Source organism: Patiria miniata, unplaced genomic scaffold (genome assembly GCF_015706575.1).
Source record: "Patiria miniata isolate m_02_andy unplaced genomic scaffold, ASM1570657v1 HiC_scaffold_24, whole genome shotgun sequence".
In the NCBI taxonomy this organism is placed as follows: Eukaryota; Metazoa; Echinodermata; class Asteroidea; order Valvatida; family Asterinidae; genus Patiria; species Patiria miniata.
The window spans coordinates 15,612,585-15,625,866 of NW_024037063.1; the positions used below are offsets into that span (position 1 = coordinate 15,612,585).

At 41.7% G+C, this 13,282-nt stretch overlaps 1 protein-coding gene across 1 annotated transcript; it reads right to left on the minus strand.

Moving 5' to 3' along the window:
- Positions 1 to 1,002: 1,002 nt before the first annotated feature.
- On the minus strand, positions 1,003 to 2,454 carry LOC119732326 (uncharacterized protein K02A2.6-like). The gene has a single exon (XM_038205785.1). It carries the CDS (start codon positions 2,452 to 2,454, stop codon positions 1,003 to 1,005), a length of 1,452 nt encoding a protein of 483 aa, XP_038061713.1.
- Positions 2,455 to 13,282: the final 10,828 nt, after the last annotated feature.

Below are 13,282 nucleotides of genomic sequence, written 5' to 3' on the forward strand. Positions count from 1 at the left end.
TTGAGGGCAAAAAAAATTTCCTATTACATATAGGCTTGTGTCCTGTTTTGCTTCAAAATAGGCCCAACAAACATTTTTCACGACTGTCACCGGTCTGAACATACAGCTGGAGTCCCTCTGGGTCTTGGAGACATGCAATGTGTTTTTTCTGTGTTTCCCATACATCTTTCACGTCACATTTGCTGTTAGCACTGGAACACTAAGTGTTCAACTGTTCAATCGTGGCAACTGGTCTCGTTCGACAATGCTGCGCCAATTGCTTCGATGTGCTGAACATGCCGTTCTCCGCTCTTTGCTAATTTTAATACACAGTTAATGTCACTAGTGTAATGGGTGGTGGATTTACATAGAGTCGGGATGACCTCCAACTTTGGTGAAATCTGTGGCTACTCTTTTATTGCCTGACAACATGAACTCGAGAACTATCTGGAACATGACTAGCGCCCTCTATAGTCTGATACTATTACATCCCCCTTTTTAAAAAAGAAATGTTTATCTAGAATAAATACTGCTTCTGAAAATGCAATAAAAGTGTCGGATTGGTAAAGATGGGGTAATGAGAGTTCTTTTGCTTTAACACGTTTTCCAGTGCTAATGTGATATCTCAAAATCTCTTTGCAGAGGAAAGATGAACAAAAAAAAACCAATAAAGGTCATTTTCTTGTGTGCCATTACTTCCAACAGGTCCACAAAAAAAAAAAAAAACTCATTTGTTAACCTGAAAAACAAAATGCTCTCTGGTGCTATATGAATCTGTCTCTGTAGTCTTACTGAATACAAGGTGAAAAAAAAATTGGTTTTCTTTTGAAAACAAACAAATGTAGGAAATAATGAATAAAATAATCTTTGCATGACTTCTGCATCTTAGAAAAAGAAAGAAAAATAATCTGGTTTTCATGTGTTTAGTGTAGTCATCTGCATATCCATGAAAACAAGAGTACAATAACAATACGAGTAAAAAAAAAAATGGTGGTGATAAACTGATAATGTTCACACAACTGTTCACAGATCAAGTCTCTTTGGTGGTTTGACTTGCCGACCTGATCGCGTGATAGTGGGAGTTTTCGGGGTGTCCTGTACTTCTCTGTTACGAGACGGTGAAGTGTCATCTTCGAATGTGACACGTTTTTTGGCAGGTTCAATGTCACGAAGATGGCGGCGATTGCGTCGAAGTTCGCGACCATTGGGTGTCACTATGACATAAGAACGTGGTTCTTCACAGCGCTGTTTTATCTGAGCTGGTGTCCACAACCCAGTTCGTGGATCCTGTACACGAACTAGTTGACCTGGGTGAAGTGGCTTGAGGTCATGAGCTGATCTGTCCTGGTAGGCTTTTTGTTGTGCTTGTCTGTCCTGTAGGCGTTGGTATGTCTGGTCCTTGTGTTCCGAGGTATTCTGAATCACAACGGGAAGGTTGCTCTGAACCTTTCTACCGCAGAGCAGTTCTGCAGGGCTTGGAAGTTTGCTGTCCACTGGGGTTGTCCGAAGGCATAGAAGAGCCATGCTGATGTTTTGACCACAGGCTCTTGCTTTGGTCATTGTACGCTTGACGGTTTGTATCATTCTTTCGACGAACCCATTCGACTGTGGGAAATGAGGCGAAGACGTTACATGTGTAAAGCCCCATTCGTCAGCAAACACTTTGTAGGCGGCAGAGGCAAAATGTGGACCATTGTCGCTAATAATCTTCTCCGGCACACCGTGCTCGGAAAAGATTTGCTGAGTGGCATCAATCACTGCACCACTTGTGCAGTTTGCAGGCATTCTGTGAACCAGAGGAAATTTAGAGTAATAGTCAGCTATCATGAGATACTCATTTCCCTCAAAGTGGAATAGGTCAGTTCCAAGTATTTGCCATGGTCGCGTCGGCAGCTCGTGTGGAAGTAGAGTCTCCTTGGTTTGTGACCGTTGATGTTCCTGACATGTAGGGCATTGACTCACAACATGATCTATGTCTTGATTCATGTTGAGCCAATACACAGTGTCTTTCGCTCGGAGCTTCGTCTTGGTTGCAACCTGATGACCCTCATGCAGCTTGTTCAGCGTGTATGTATGCATGGCTGTAGGTATGACAACACAACATCCTTTCATAAGGATGCCATCAGCGATTGCGAGCTCATCACGAAATGACCAATATGGTCGGAGGGGAGCTGGGAGATCCTTCATCCGATCTGGCCAACCGGATATGATGATCTGTTTGAGTTCCTGAAGTATGGGATCTCGTTCCGTCTCGCGTTTGACAGCTGCAAGGCGATCAGCAGTGAAGTGCACGAGGTTTATCTGAATGTCTAACGGAATATGTGTACCGTCAGTCGTTGGAGAGCGTGATAAGCTGTCAGCAACGGGAACCTCTTTGCCGGGCCGGTATTGCAGAGTGAAGTTGTATGGCTGAAGACGCATGAGCATACGCTGGAGGCGAGGTGGTGCAGATGTGAGAGGTTTCTGATGAATCATCTGAAGCGGTTTGTGGTCAGACTCGATCGTGAAATGCTTACCATAGACATACGTATGGTAACGCTCACAACCGAAAAACAACCGCCAACAGTTCTCGCTCTATGTTCGCGTATCTTGTCTCAGCACTACTGAGTGCCTTTGATGCATATGCGATTGGTTCGCCTTCCTGCATCAAGGTGGCACCCAAACCACGTGACGATGCATCCACCTGAATTGTCGTGGGTTTGTTGGGGTCGAAATATCGCAAAGTAGCAGAGTCGCAGATCAAATCGCGTACTTTCTCGAAGCACTGCTGGTGACTTGCAGACCACACATACTCACAGTCATTGCGGAGTAGCTCGCGTAAATCTGCAGTGTGGCTCGACAAGTGCTGGATGAATGGACTTAAGTACGTTACCATTCCAAGAAACTCACGGAGTTGGGTCTTGTCGGGAGGGGGTGGCATGGCCTTGATTGCATGCACTTTAGCTGGGTCAGGGTGGACACCCTGCGCGTCCTACACCATGCCGAAGAATGTGATCTGTTTGTCCTTTATCGCGCACTTGCTACTGTTGAACTTCAGACTGTTTGCTGCAGCAACAGTCATGAGCTTACGAAGGTGCTTGTCATGAGACTGTTCCGAGTCTCCAAAGACAATGATGTCGTCTGCGATTCCGATCACGCCGTCACACTGTTCGAGTATCTGATCCATCCGATGTTGGAAAATATCCTGACTAACTGCCAGGCCAAACGGCATGCGTTTGTAACAATAGCGACCGAAGGGGCTATTGAAAGTCGTCAACAGTGAGCTGTCCTCATCGATATGGATGGACCAGTAACCGTGTTTGGCGTCCATTTTGCTGAAGACCTTTGCGCCAGCAAGTTTGTGCGTGATCTCTTCGAGAGTTGGTGTCTTATGATGACATCGCTGAGTGCCTTGTTAAGGTCTTTGGGATCCAAACAAACGCGTAACTGTCCATTAGCTTTGCGTGAAATCGCGATGCTACTAACCCAATCGGTGGGCTCGGTCACACGTCGGATCACACCCTGTGCTTCCATTTTGTCCAACTCTGACTTAAGTTCATCGCGGAGATGAATGGAGCACTTACGTGGTGCATGTACGACAGGTTGTGCACCTTCGCGAAGCACAATGTGATAGGCACCCGGAAAATCTCCAAGTGCATCAAACTGTTCTGGGTACGCGGAGAGTAGATCCTCAACGGAACGAATCGGTTGGTGCTGTGACGTAACGTTTCCGTCAGACTGAGCGTGCGATTCAACCGAACAGTTTAGAGCGACAATGTTCAACTGAAGAGCTGTACGAAGACCAATGATAGCCGGACCATCAGTCTCGCAGACATGAAACACAGCATTGTGCCATTCTGACTGGGTGTGTTTACATGGGAGTGTCAGTGTGCCGTACTGCTTAATTTCTGTGCCATTGTATGCCTTGAGAACAGCACCTGAGTCAGCAAGATGTCCTTTGCGCGGAAATCCATCAGAGTCCAGATGACTTGGGTACATTCGACGATAAATGCGAACGGGAATGGTGTTTGTCTGGGCACCTGTGTCCACCTTCGCGTGTAGATTGATAACACGACGTTCTTTATCTCGTCGCAGTTGAACATAAGTGTAGGCTTCGTCGCGATCGCGTTTGTTTGGACGAATGGCAGATACGACAATATCAAGCGTAAGCTGTTCGAATGGAATGTCAATGTCTCCACTCGGTGGGGCACTGTCTGCAAGCATGTGCATGTCACGTTGAGAACGGCGTTGTCGTGACTTGGACCGTGACTGCGATTGTGAGCGACGACGAGTATCCCGTGGAGTACGTTGGTTTTGTCGGCCACGTGTGGAATCATCAGATTGGTGTCGGGACTTGCACACATTTCTCCAATGATTACGTTTGCCACAGTTATCACAAGTTGTGTTGTAGGCGGGGCATAAGTCGCGAGGTCTGAAGGGGTGTTGTCTACCACAGTTTCTGCATGTGCGTCGGCGTTGTAGTGCATCAACGGAGGAAGGTCCATGATGAACACTATTAAGCTGTTCCATGTGCGATAGAGATGCTTCATGGGTGCGAGCGATATCCAAACACTGATCAATGGTCAAAGTGTCATTGCGAGCCAAAAGTTGCTTTTGCAGGTCTGGGTGACGCGTTCCAGCGATGAACTGTTCGATGATTCTGTCCGCATATTCCTTGTCATCGCGGAATTTACATGTTTGAGCATGTAGTTTTAGTCGTGACATATAGTCGTCAACAGATTCGCGATCCTTCTGCTGGAATTTCTGCAAGTACAGTCGAGCAACACGGAAATTTGTTCTCGGAGTGATTTGTGCAGCAAAGCGATCCCAGACCACATCAGGCTTTTTCGCGTCAGCATCAGGTAAGCTCCATGAATTATACATGCGAAGTCCAGTAGGTCCCATGAAGAGAAGAATATGGTCGACTTGTTTCTCTGTTTTGACATTCTTCACAGAGAAATACAGTTCACATTGTTGTCGAAAAATTTGTATGGAACTGGGCAAATCTGGGTCATCCCAGGCCATTCGAGGAGTGACTGAGTCCGTCATAGTTCCTATTGTATGTTCAGTTCAAACTATGCGAGTATCAGTATATGCTGCACCGTGACGATCCTAAGCTATACACACAGGCGACACGAGGCTACTGTACATACACACAGTCTCTGTATACACCGTTACACGTGCAATAATTACTCAGTCATTTACGTACAATGTGTGGCACGTTTTCGCGTCAAAATCTCACCTTTTTGAGGCGACGATATGAATGTCAGTAGCGCCAATGACGAGGTAAGAACCGCGCTGCCACCATGTAATGGGTGGTGGATTTACATAGAGTCGGGATGACCTCCAACTTTGGTGAAATCTGTGGCTACTCTTTTATTGCCTGACAACATGAACTCGAGAACTATCTGGAACATGACTAGCGCCCTCTATAGTCTGATACTATTACAACTAGCACTCCATTCATAGATGCAGTGGGACAACTGTCCCATGAATACACCACAGGTGATGCACTCCACTCGACAGCAAACTTTCAGACATCAAGGCAAATGTTCAAAGAAATTCATTCACCAAACAGTGTCCTAATAGTGGCTGGTCCCACATCCCACTCAACATACAGAAGCTGTGATCATGTCACCAGTACCTCTCAACACGGCCGTCACTATGGGTTTCAGTCTTGCATGGCTCTTCACTTGCTGTCAGATCACTGCTGAGTACTTGGTCAGTATGATATTTGTAGCCTAGGAAGCTGTCAGTGTGCCAGTTCCAGCCAATTTCCTCACAATCTGCAAATATGGGACAGGTAGTGTGCGGTCTTCATGTGCCATGCTTAACTGTGCTATTTGTAGATCTTCTTCTGGAGCTGAGATAGGGCTATTGCCTAGTCTACACTGCCGCAGTAGTTTGATCACCTTATGAGTCCTCGACATCACATGCATACATTTGCACTTGTGGTTGAGAAGAAACAAAATTAACTGTTTCTGCTTTTTGCAGGGATGCCTTGCATACTTCTTGCACAGGGATTGATAAAAACTTTTTCTTTTGTTCTTGGCCGACGCAACATATCTTTAAATGCAAAAATGCGCAAGGTGAGTGTCGTCAAGCATAATAGGCTGTATGAATTTGTGATTAAAAAGTTGACCTGCCTTATTCATTTCATTTGATAAAGCTTACAATGATCAGAACGTGTGGTTGGTTGTACAGCGTGTGTCAATAAAAACGTAGGATTCAAAGCGATTTTTTTCTGAGAAAATTATGGTACTGGTGTGCCTAATTTAATACGGACTTGATTGTCCATAATTTCATCTTTGACAAGATTTTTGTTTGGTGGAATTTGGACTTTTGGTTCAAAAGTTATGACAAGTTTTGTAAAGCCCTTCTGAAGCGGGTTGGTCTGATTCAATTACCTTAACACAACAACCAGTTATGTACAATGCAGGTATGCATTGAAGACAATTAAACCAGCACAAAACTTTCTTTGAAACAACTGTTGATAAGTATCACTTAAATTTAATAACTGGACTATCATTGTTTCAAAGCATCATGAATTATTGACTAATAACATTGATTGTGGACTAAAGGATTATGTAAGCCTAATCCTGCCACACATGTCCTTCTTTGTGATCCACAAATACTTTCACCTGTACTGAATTCAAACCTTTCATTAGGTATGTGTGATTTCACAAATCAGACCAGCTTGGAATTTATAACCCTTCTTCAATGTACTCTTTCTCTGGACAGGATTGTCCAAATGAGATGGGATAAAAAGCATAGTGAAGAGAAGGAAAGGTACTTTAAAAAGAGGCTTAACATTATGATGAATAGGGGTGGTTTATATTCTTAATATTTTTGTTTCTAATCCTGCGTTTTTATTGACACACGCTGTAGTCTTATGCTGAACATCACTGTGATCACTGGGTCCAGCAGCAGGAGGAAACTGCCATCAGTGGCAACAAGCTGTGTCAGCAAGTGGGGGTGGGGGATGACTGGTGGGGGTGGGGGGGGGGGGGGGGGGGACTGGAAACCATGTGACACTGGGGGCGCTGTTCATTCATGGCATTAAAAACCTGTGATAAGTATAGGGGGGTGATGATGGGAATTATCAAATCAAGGTTGAGAAAGTCAAAACACAATATTTGCAAAAGACAATATAAACAATACTCATTTTGTTGTGCCTATATTAAAATTGTATGCAGTCTATGTACAATCATGAATATCCTTTACCTCGCTTGATATCATCGTGATAGTGAGAGGTTGGTTAAATCGCCTAACAGATTTCTGTGGGGTGTGGACCAGCTATAGTCTTTCATGAGTTTGTTGATGTCAACATCTCCCAGCATCACCTGATGTACATGAAAAACAACTTCATGGTGAAAGACGGGACTGATCATGGTGTTCCTGAGCCATGTATTCAAGCACCTGAGAGCTGAGACACTACGCTCTCAGGTACAGGATGTAACTGGGCAAACAAGAAGCAACTTCAGGAAACAAGAAGATGTGTAGAAATAAAGCCCAAACTTCTTTGGCCATTTCCCAGTATGCTGTCTTCGCATCATGCAACGTGAAGGCTGAAGAGGTATTTTTGAACATATCAAGTTGTACTTTTAGTGCGGAAATGTTCAGCTCTAGGTTGCGTCCAACTAGTGAACAATGTACTCCGTCTGTCTTTCTTCTCTGAAACAATCCTAAATATCACTCTTATAGTGTAATTTTGGCACCAAACATTGGGGGATGATCCTATGGCCCATCCCCCCCCCCCCCCCCCCCCCCCCCCCCCCCCCCCGTTCAAAAAAGGTCCTCATTCTGTCAAATAAAGTCAGTTTCTGTACTGTAAAAAAAGACAAATACATTATTAAAAGTTGTTCCTTGAAACAAAATTAACAAACTTTGAAAACACAGTTTCTTTCATAAAACTGGGGGATGATCCTATGGCCCATCCCCCCCCCCTCCCCCCTGTTCAAAAAAGGTCCTCATTCTGTCAAAAAAAGTCAGTTTCTGTACTGTAAAAAAGACAAATACATTATTAAGTTGTTCCTTGAAACAAAATTAACAAACTTTGAAAACACAGTTTCTTTCATACGGTACTTTTAAAAAGTTTGAAACTTTTTGTTACAAAACACAAACATTAAAGTCTTGGTACACAAACTTTTCAAGCATCTAATTACTCCGGCTGTGCCTTTTTTAATGAAAAGTTACACAAACTTTTCTTCAATGTTATTCTACACATGTTCCTCACTCGCTGCTCATCCTGGTGTCTCTTGAGGTTACATTGGGACCTGCATTCAGTGGAACATTCTGAACACTGGTAATGTCTGCTGGGGGTCTTTCTCCCGAGAAGGTGACCCGCGGCTTCTGCTTTGGTGTACTCTTGGCCTACAGTATCAATAACAAAGGAAATAAATACAATTATGTACACTAATCGCCATATCTTTCAGGGGGTTTTACATGTTTGCCTCCGACATAGACAAGTAGTACTTGCTTCAGATGAATCCATTGGTGGTTCTGTGTCCACCTTACAACTACATCGCCGAGAGTCTTTGTGATTAGGTATGGCCCGTCATACTTCGGCTGTAGCTTTGGTGACACCCCAACCTGTCGAGTGTTGACCCTTATCATTACCATACCACCAACTTTATACCTCCCCGTGGTTTGTGATCGTTGTGTTGATAACAAGCTACTTATCAGTGTTGTTTCATGTTCGCTGTGTAACATATCCTGCATGTTGTGAAAAAAAGACTGATTGGAATCCGTTGCCCTTGATCATTAAACCGAGGTCTTGCCATAGTGACCGATAGCTAGGCAAATGATTTAAATCCAGACTGCGGCCCTTTTTAGTTTTCACCAAAACATCTTATAAACTCTGCCAGCTCAAATCTGGAAAATACTAGTTTCTCGTATGCAGTCATGGTTCTGCGGTCATAGTTTTTCTTCTGTCGCACTGCTGCAACCTGCAGGTTTCCTCTTGCTGCAACATGTGCTTCCTGCATCTATAATACAACTGCTCTGCATTATTTCCATTTTCCAAACTTTCTTCGTTCCATGGTTGTCCTATCAACAAGGTCAAGTCTTGACCAAGCATCGTCATGCTAGATGCTTTACTTGTTGATTCTCGAACTGGTGTTTAGTAGCCTAGTGTTGCTTATGGTAATTGGTCATCCCAATCCTTCTGTTCCCTTACTTGATCAAGCTAGAAAAGATGTTCATCAGAGTTTTATTGAATATTTTTACCTTCTTCCATCTGACTTTAAGTTGTAGCCATGTAGTTCTTGTCTTCCAAATTCTTAGCCACTTACATACATGTAATTGCGATGTCATATATAGACCTACATGTATCTATGTCCCTCTGGATTCTTGAAGTTGATGAAGAGCCACCTTAAAGACCCATTATCTGTTCTTACTAACACCTTCGTGCCATGTGTAATAACAAATGTTTCAAGTTAGTTACAAATGCCAGAAATTATCTCTTTGTAACACTGTAGTTACGATCTTGTGGACTGAGGGTTTTACTGGCATAGGCCACCACTTTTTCGTGTTCTTGTTTCTATGAGAGTATGGCTCTGGTGGCAAAATTACTCGTGTCTGCATCAAAGATGTAGTCTTGGTTTAGGTCAAGATACATGAGTATCGTTGATTCAATAAGTCATCTCTTTGGCTCTACGAAAACTTCTTTTCAATTCTCTGTCCACTCTTATATGTGATGTTTTTCTGTCAATCTGTGGTGGGGCCAAGCAATCTCTGCGAATCCCCTAATGAAAGGTCTGTAATACGATGCTAGTCCCAAGAAACTTCACACTTGAGTAACATCTTCAGGGCATGGCCATTCTTGAATACCTCTGACCTTCTCAGGATCAGTGCCCATCCTTTTGTAAAACAACATAACCCAGGTCATAAAAGCACCTTTTGCTTGAGTCTAGAGGTGTCTCCTTACTGTAGATGCAGACTTCTGTTTTATGCAGACTTCTGTTTTATGCAGACTTCTGTTTGATGCAGACTTCTGTTTTGCATTTTCATCTAACTGTACTTGCCAATTTCCAGATGCCAGATCAAGTGTGGAAAACCACTTTGACTTTGTAAGTGCTTCGATGAACTCAACTAGTTATTCCCATTCATAAACACCTTACAATCAAAAACACAAAACACATCAAAAATTCACATTTTCCAACCGATTTTGTTCCATAAAATTAGCCAATGTTTTGTGAATCATCCCTCTGGCCATGTGTCTTGCAAGTTTACATTGTATTCTGCTATTTCCTTTTATGGAGATGGGTGCTTGCGGCTCATGATGCATGGGTGGCGCAGAATGCATCGGTACAAGAATGAAGTGTTTTAAAACTAGCCTGTGTTTTATCAGCAGTTTGAAACCACCCATGTGACAATTAAGCTCTCGACCAATGGGGATGGGTAGTTTGTCTTAGGCAGTTATTAATGACAAATTAAGATTCAATCTCCAAAATGTTTTGAAATGTATGGAAATATGGTATTACAAATATCGAAAGGTATCATGTAACCCTTCTAGTTTGCACATCCTCCAAAATCCTCTTTGCAAAATGCAGGATTTTGCAGGACTGGGGCTATATCCTCGTCCATTTTAAATAGGAATGAAACATGTTTTTATCCTGTTCCAAAGATGTTTTTAAAATGTGTTTATTTCGATTGTATCTGTAACAGCTTAAACAGGATTCAAACAAACATAAAACAACTAGTGTTTTTAGAAAACAGTCGTAAAACATTTTTTATTCTGTTTTTAGAATACGGTAATCATGTGCATACATGTTTGTGGTGAACGAGTAGCTTTTTTTTGAAATTTTTAAGGCTTTTTATAGCTCTAACAGTCCCGAGTCCTCCAATTTTAATACAATTTTGCACATACCCTAGGGAGTGTTGGTCAAAGAAACAAAAGTAAACTTTTAACTCAAAAGAGGTCAAAATATGAAATAAAATCTGTCCCAAACGTGTACTTACAAAAGGTCCTACATAAAAAAAGGAAAAGTACCACAAAACAATTAAATAGAGCATGAAATTTTGGTCTTTGTTGAGCTTCAGGCTGGACCCCTCTCGCAACCCGACTAGTGGCATTTTACTGGGTTGCCCTCTTTCTTCTTCAACATTGTTGATCAGTTATTGCTAATCCCTAAGCACTGCAAGAAGCACAATTCACTTTAGAATTTTATCTTGGCGTTCCACCCAAAAAAAGGGAAATCAGGAACATAACAGGAGTGAAACAGGAACAAAACAGTCAAACACCAATGCCTTTTTCTAAGGTTCCCCCCCCCCCCATAAAAAAACAAAAACAAAGAAAACAGGTCAGCATGCCTCAAACAAATTTCTAAATTCACAAATACAGATACAAAACAGTTAACAGACTTCAGTAAAAAATTTAAGTGCCGGAAAACACAAAGAAATCTTTCAAATTCTATAAGCCCCAAACAGAAAAAAAACCAGGTTGTTCAGGATAAAACAGACACAAAACAGGGCCCTGATTACTAGTAACAGGATAAAAGTATGTTCTTATCCTGTTTTATAATACAAGAACAGGATAAAAACGTTTTGAAATACTTGTGTAAAACAGGAATTTGTTCAGAAATTTCTGCATATATATGATGGCTATGATGTGTGGCTTATTTCGGAGGATGCATTGTGTCAAGGTCTTGGGTCGGACCTTGTGTTATTTATGCTCAGCCGTGCATAAATTTAGGCCTAGAAAATACTTGAAATCCTCAGCACTGCTCAAAGATGTCACTAGCTCTTCCTCAACATATTGACAGTGATTGCTGGAGGATTTTGCAGGATTGAAGGATCCGCTCATAAGTCCGCGCAGGGTACAGCCAACTAACTGGACTCATTGCATCCTCCACTTGTTTTGCCATTCAGCCTCAATCCCCACTCCTCCAAACCGCCTGGTGGAATTTGGAGGCTTGAGGGTGGTTGGGGTCGATGTAACTGTAGGCCTATCTTCAGTGCCTTGCCAAGTATCGTTTCTTTTGATATCTCACATGTACTTGAGATTATTATTTTTATTTTGCCTTTAAAAACAACAAAAGTAAGAGTCGAAAAAATCCAATACAAACACTACTTGCAAGGGACATAAATAATACAAAAAAAGTACAGGAGGACAAACCTAAACCTGCATGGGCAAGGGTTGGCAACGAAATCACTACAGTCCTTAGACTTGCCAGCCCTCATGTAGGCAAAGGAAACATAAAACATTTATATAAAATTTATAATTTATGTATATAAAAAAATTAAATTACAGATAAAAGAGCCACACACATATTGCACAACATGAATACCTAAAACATGAAAAAACAAACTCTCATAGTAATAGACAAAAAAGGACCACACAAACCCAAATACATGTATTCAATCCACCAAGATAGTACACAATGTATATGAATACAATTAGAAAAAAAACACACATATGACATAGAACAGCAAAATTACATGTAACTACAAATATTTAAAGACTTAATTATTCTTGAGAACTGTTTTAAAAAATGAGGAATAGCCATGCATACAAAAAAGATAGTAATAGGTGAAAATAATGAAGGACCAACTAAATTAGACAAACCCATGCCAGACCAGACAACAGACACACACACATAAATTATTGCACAATAGATCAAAATGCCCCAGAACATGGAACAGCCAAATTACGTGTACCAACGAATATTTCAAAAGTGAATTATTTTTAAGAAAAAAAATACAGATAAACAGTACAAAAATGGAGAATAACCATGCAAATAAGGAAAAAAATATATATTGTAACAAGTAAAAGACAGGTGAAGACATATGATGAAGGATCAACTACATTAAACAAACATGCACACACATATTGCACAACATGATAGATGAAAATACATGTGCCCCAAAACATGGAACATGGAGCAGCCAAATTACATGTACCAATACAAATATTTTAAAAATAAATTCTATTTGAGAAAAAGTACAGATAATACAAAAAATGGAGAATATCCATGCATTACAATTAAGAGAAAAATTAGATTGGAACAGGAAAAAAGACAGGTGAGGACGTTCTTTATCACCCGAAGGACCAAGTTACATTTTTTTCCAAATGTACTGGACTTATTCTGCATTTGACAAATGCAGAATACTTGGCACCTCCACGTGTACAGTTTCACAGTATTTATATGGCGCGCCGTGATCAAAATGTCTCTTGGGGGCGCTGAGCAAGTTACACAGTACTGTGATGACCTGCAGTCGTCTCTGTTTATGATGTCATTGTTTATAAATAATCTTGGCATTAAGCGCCGTGGAGAGCTCCTACTGCGCATGTATTTTTGTGCGAGTCACGCCCATTTTCCAC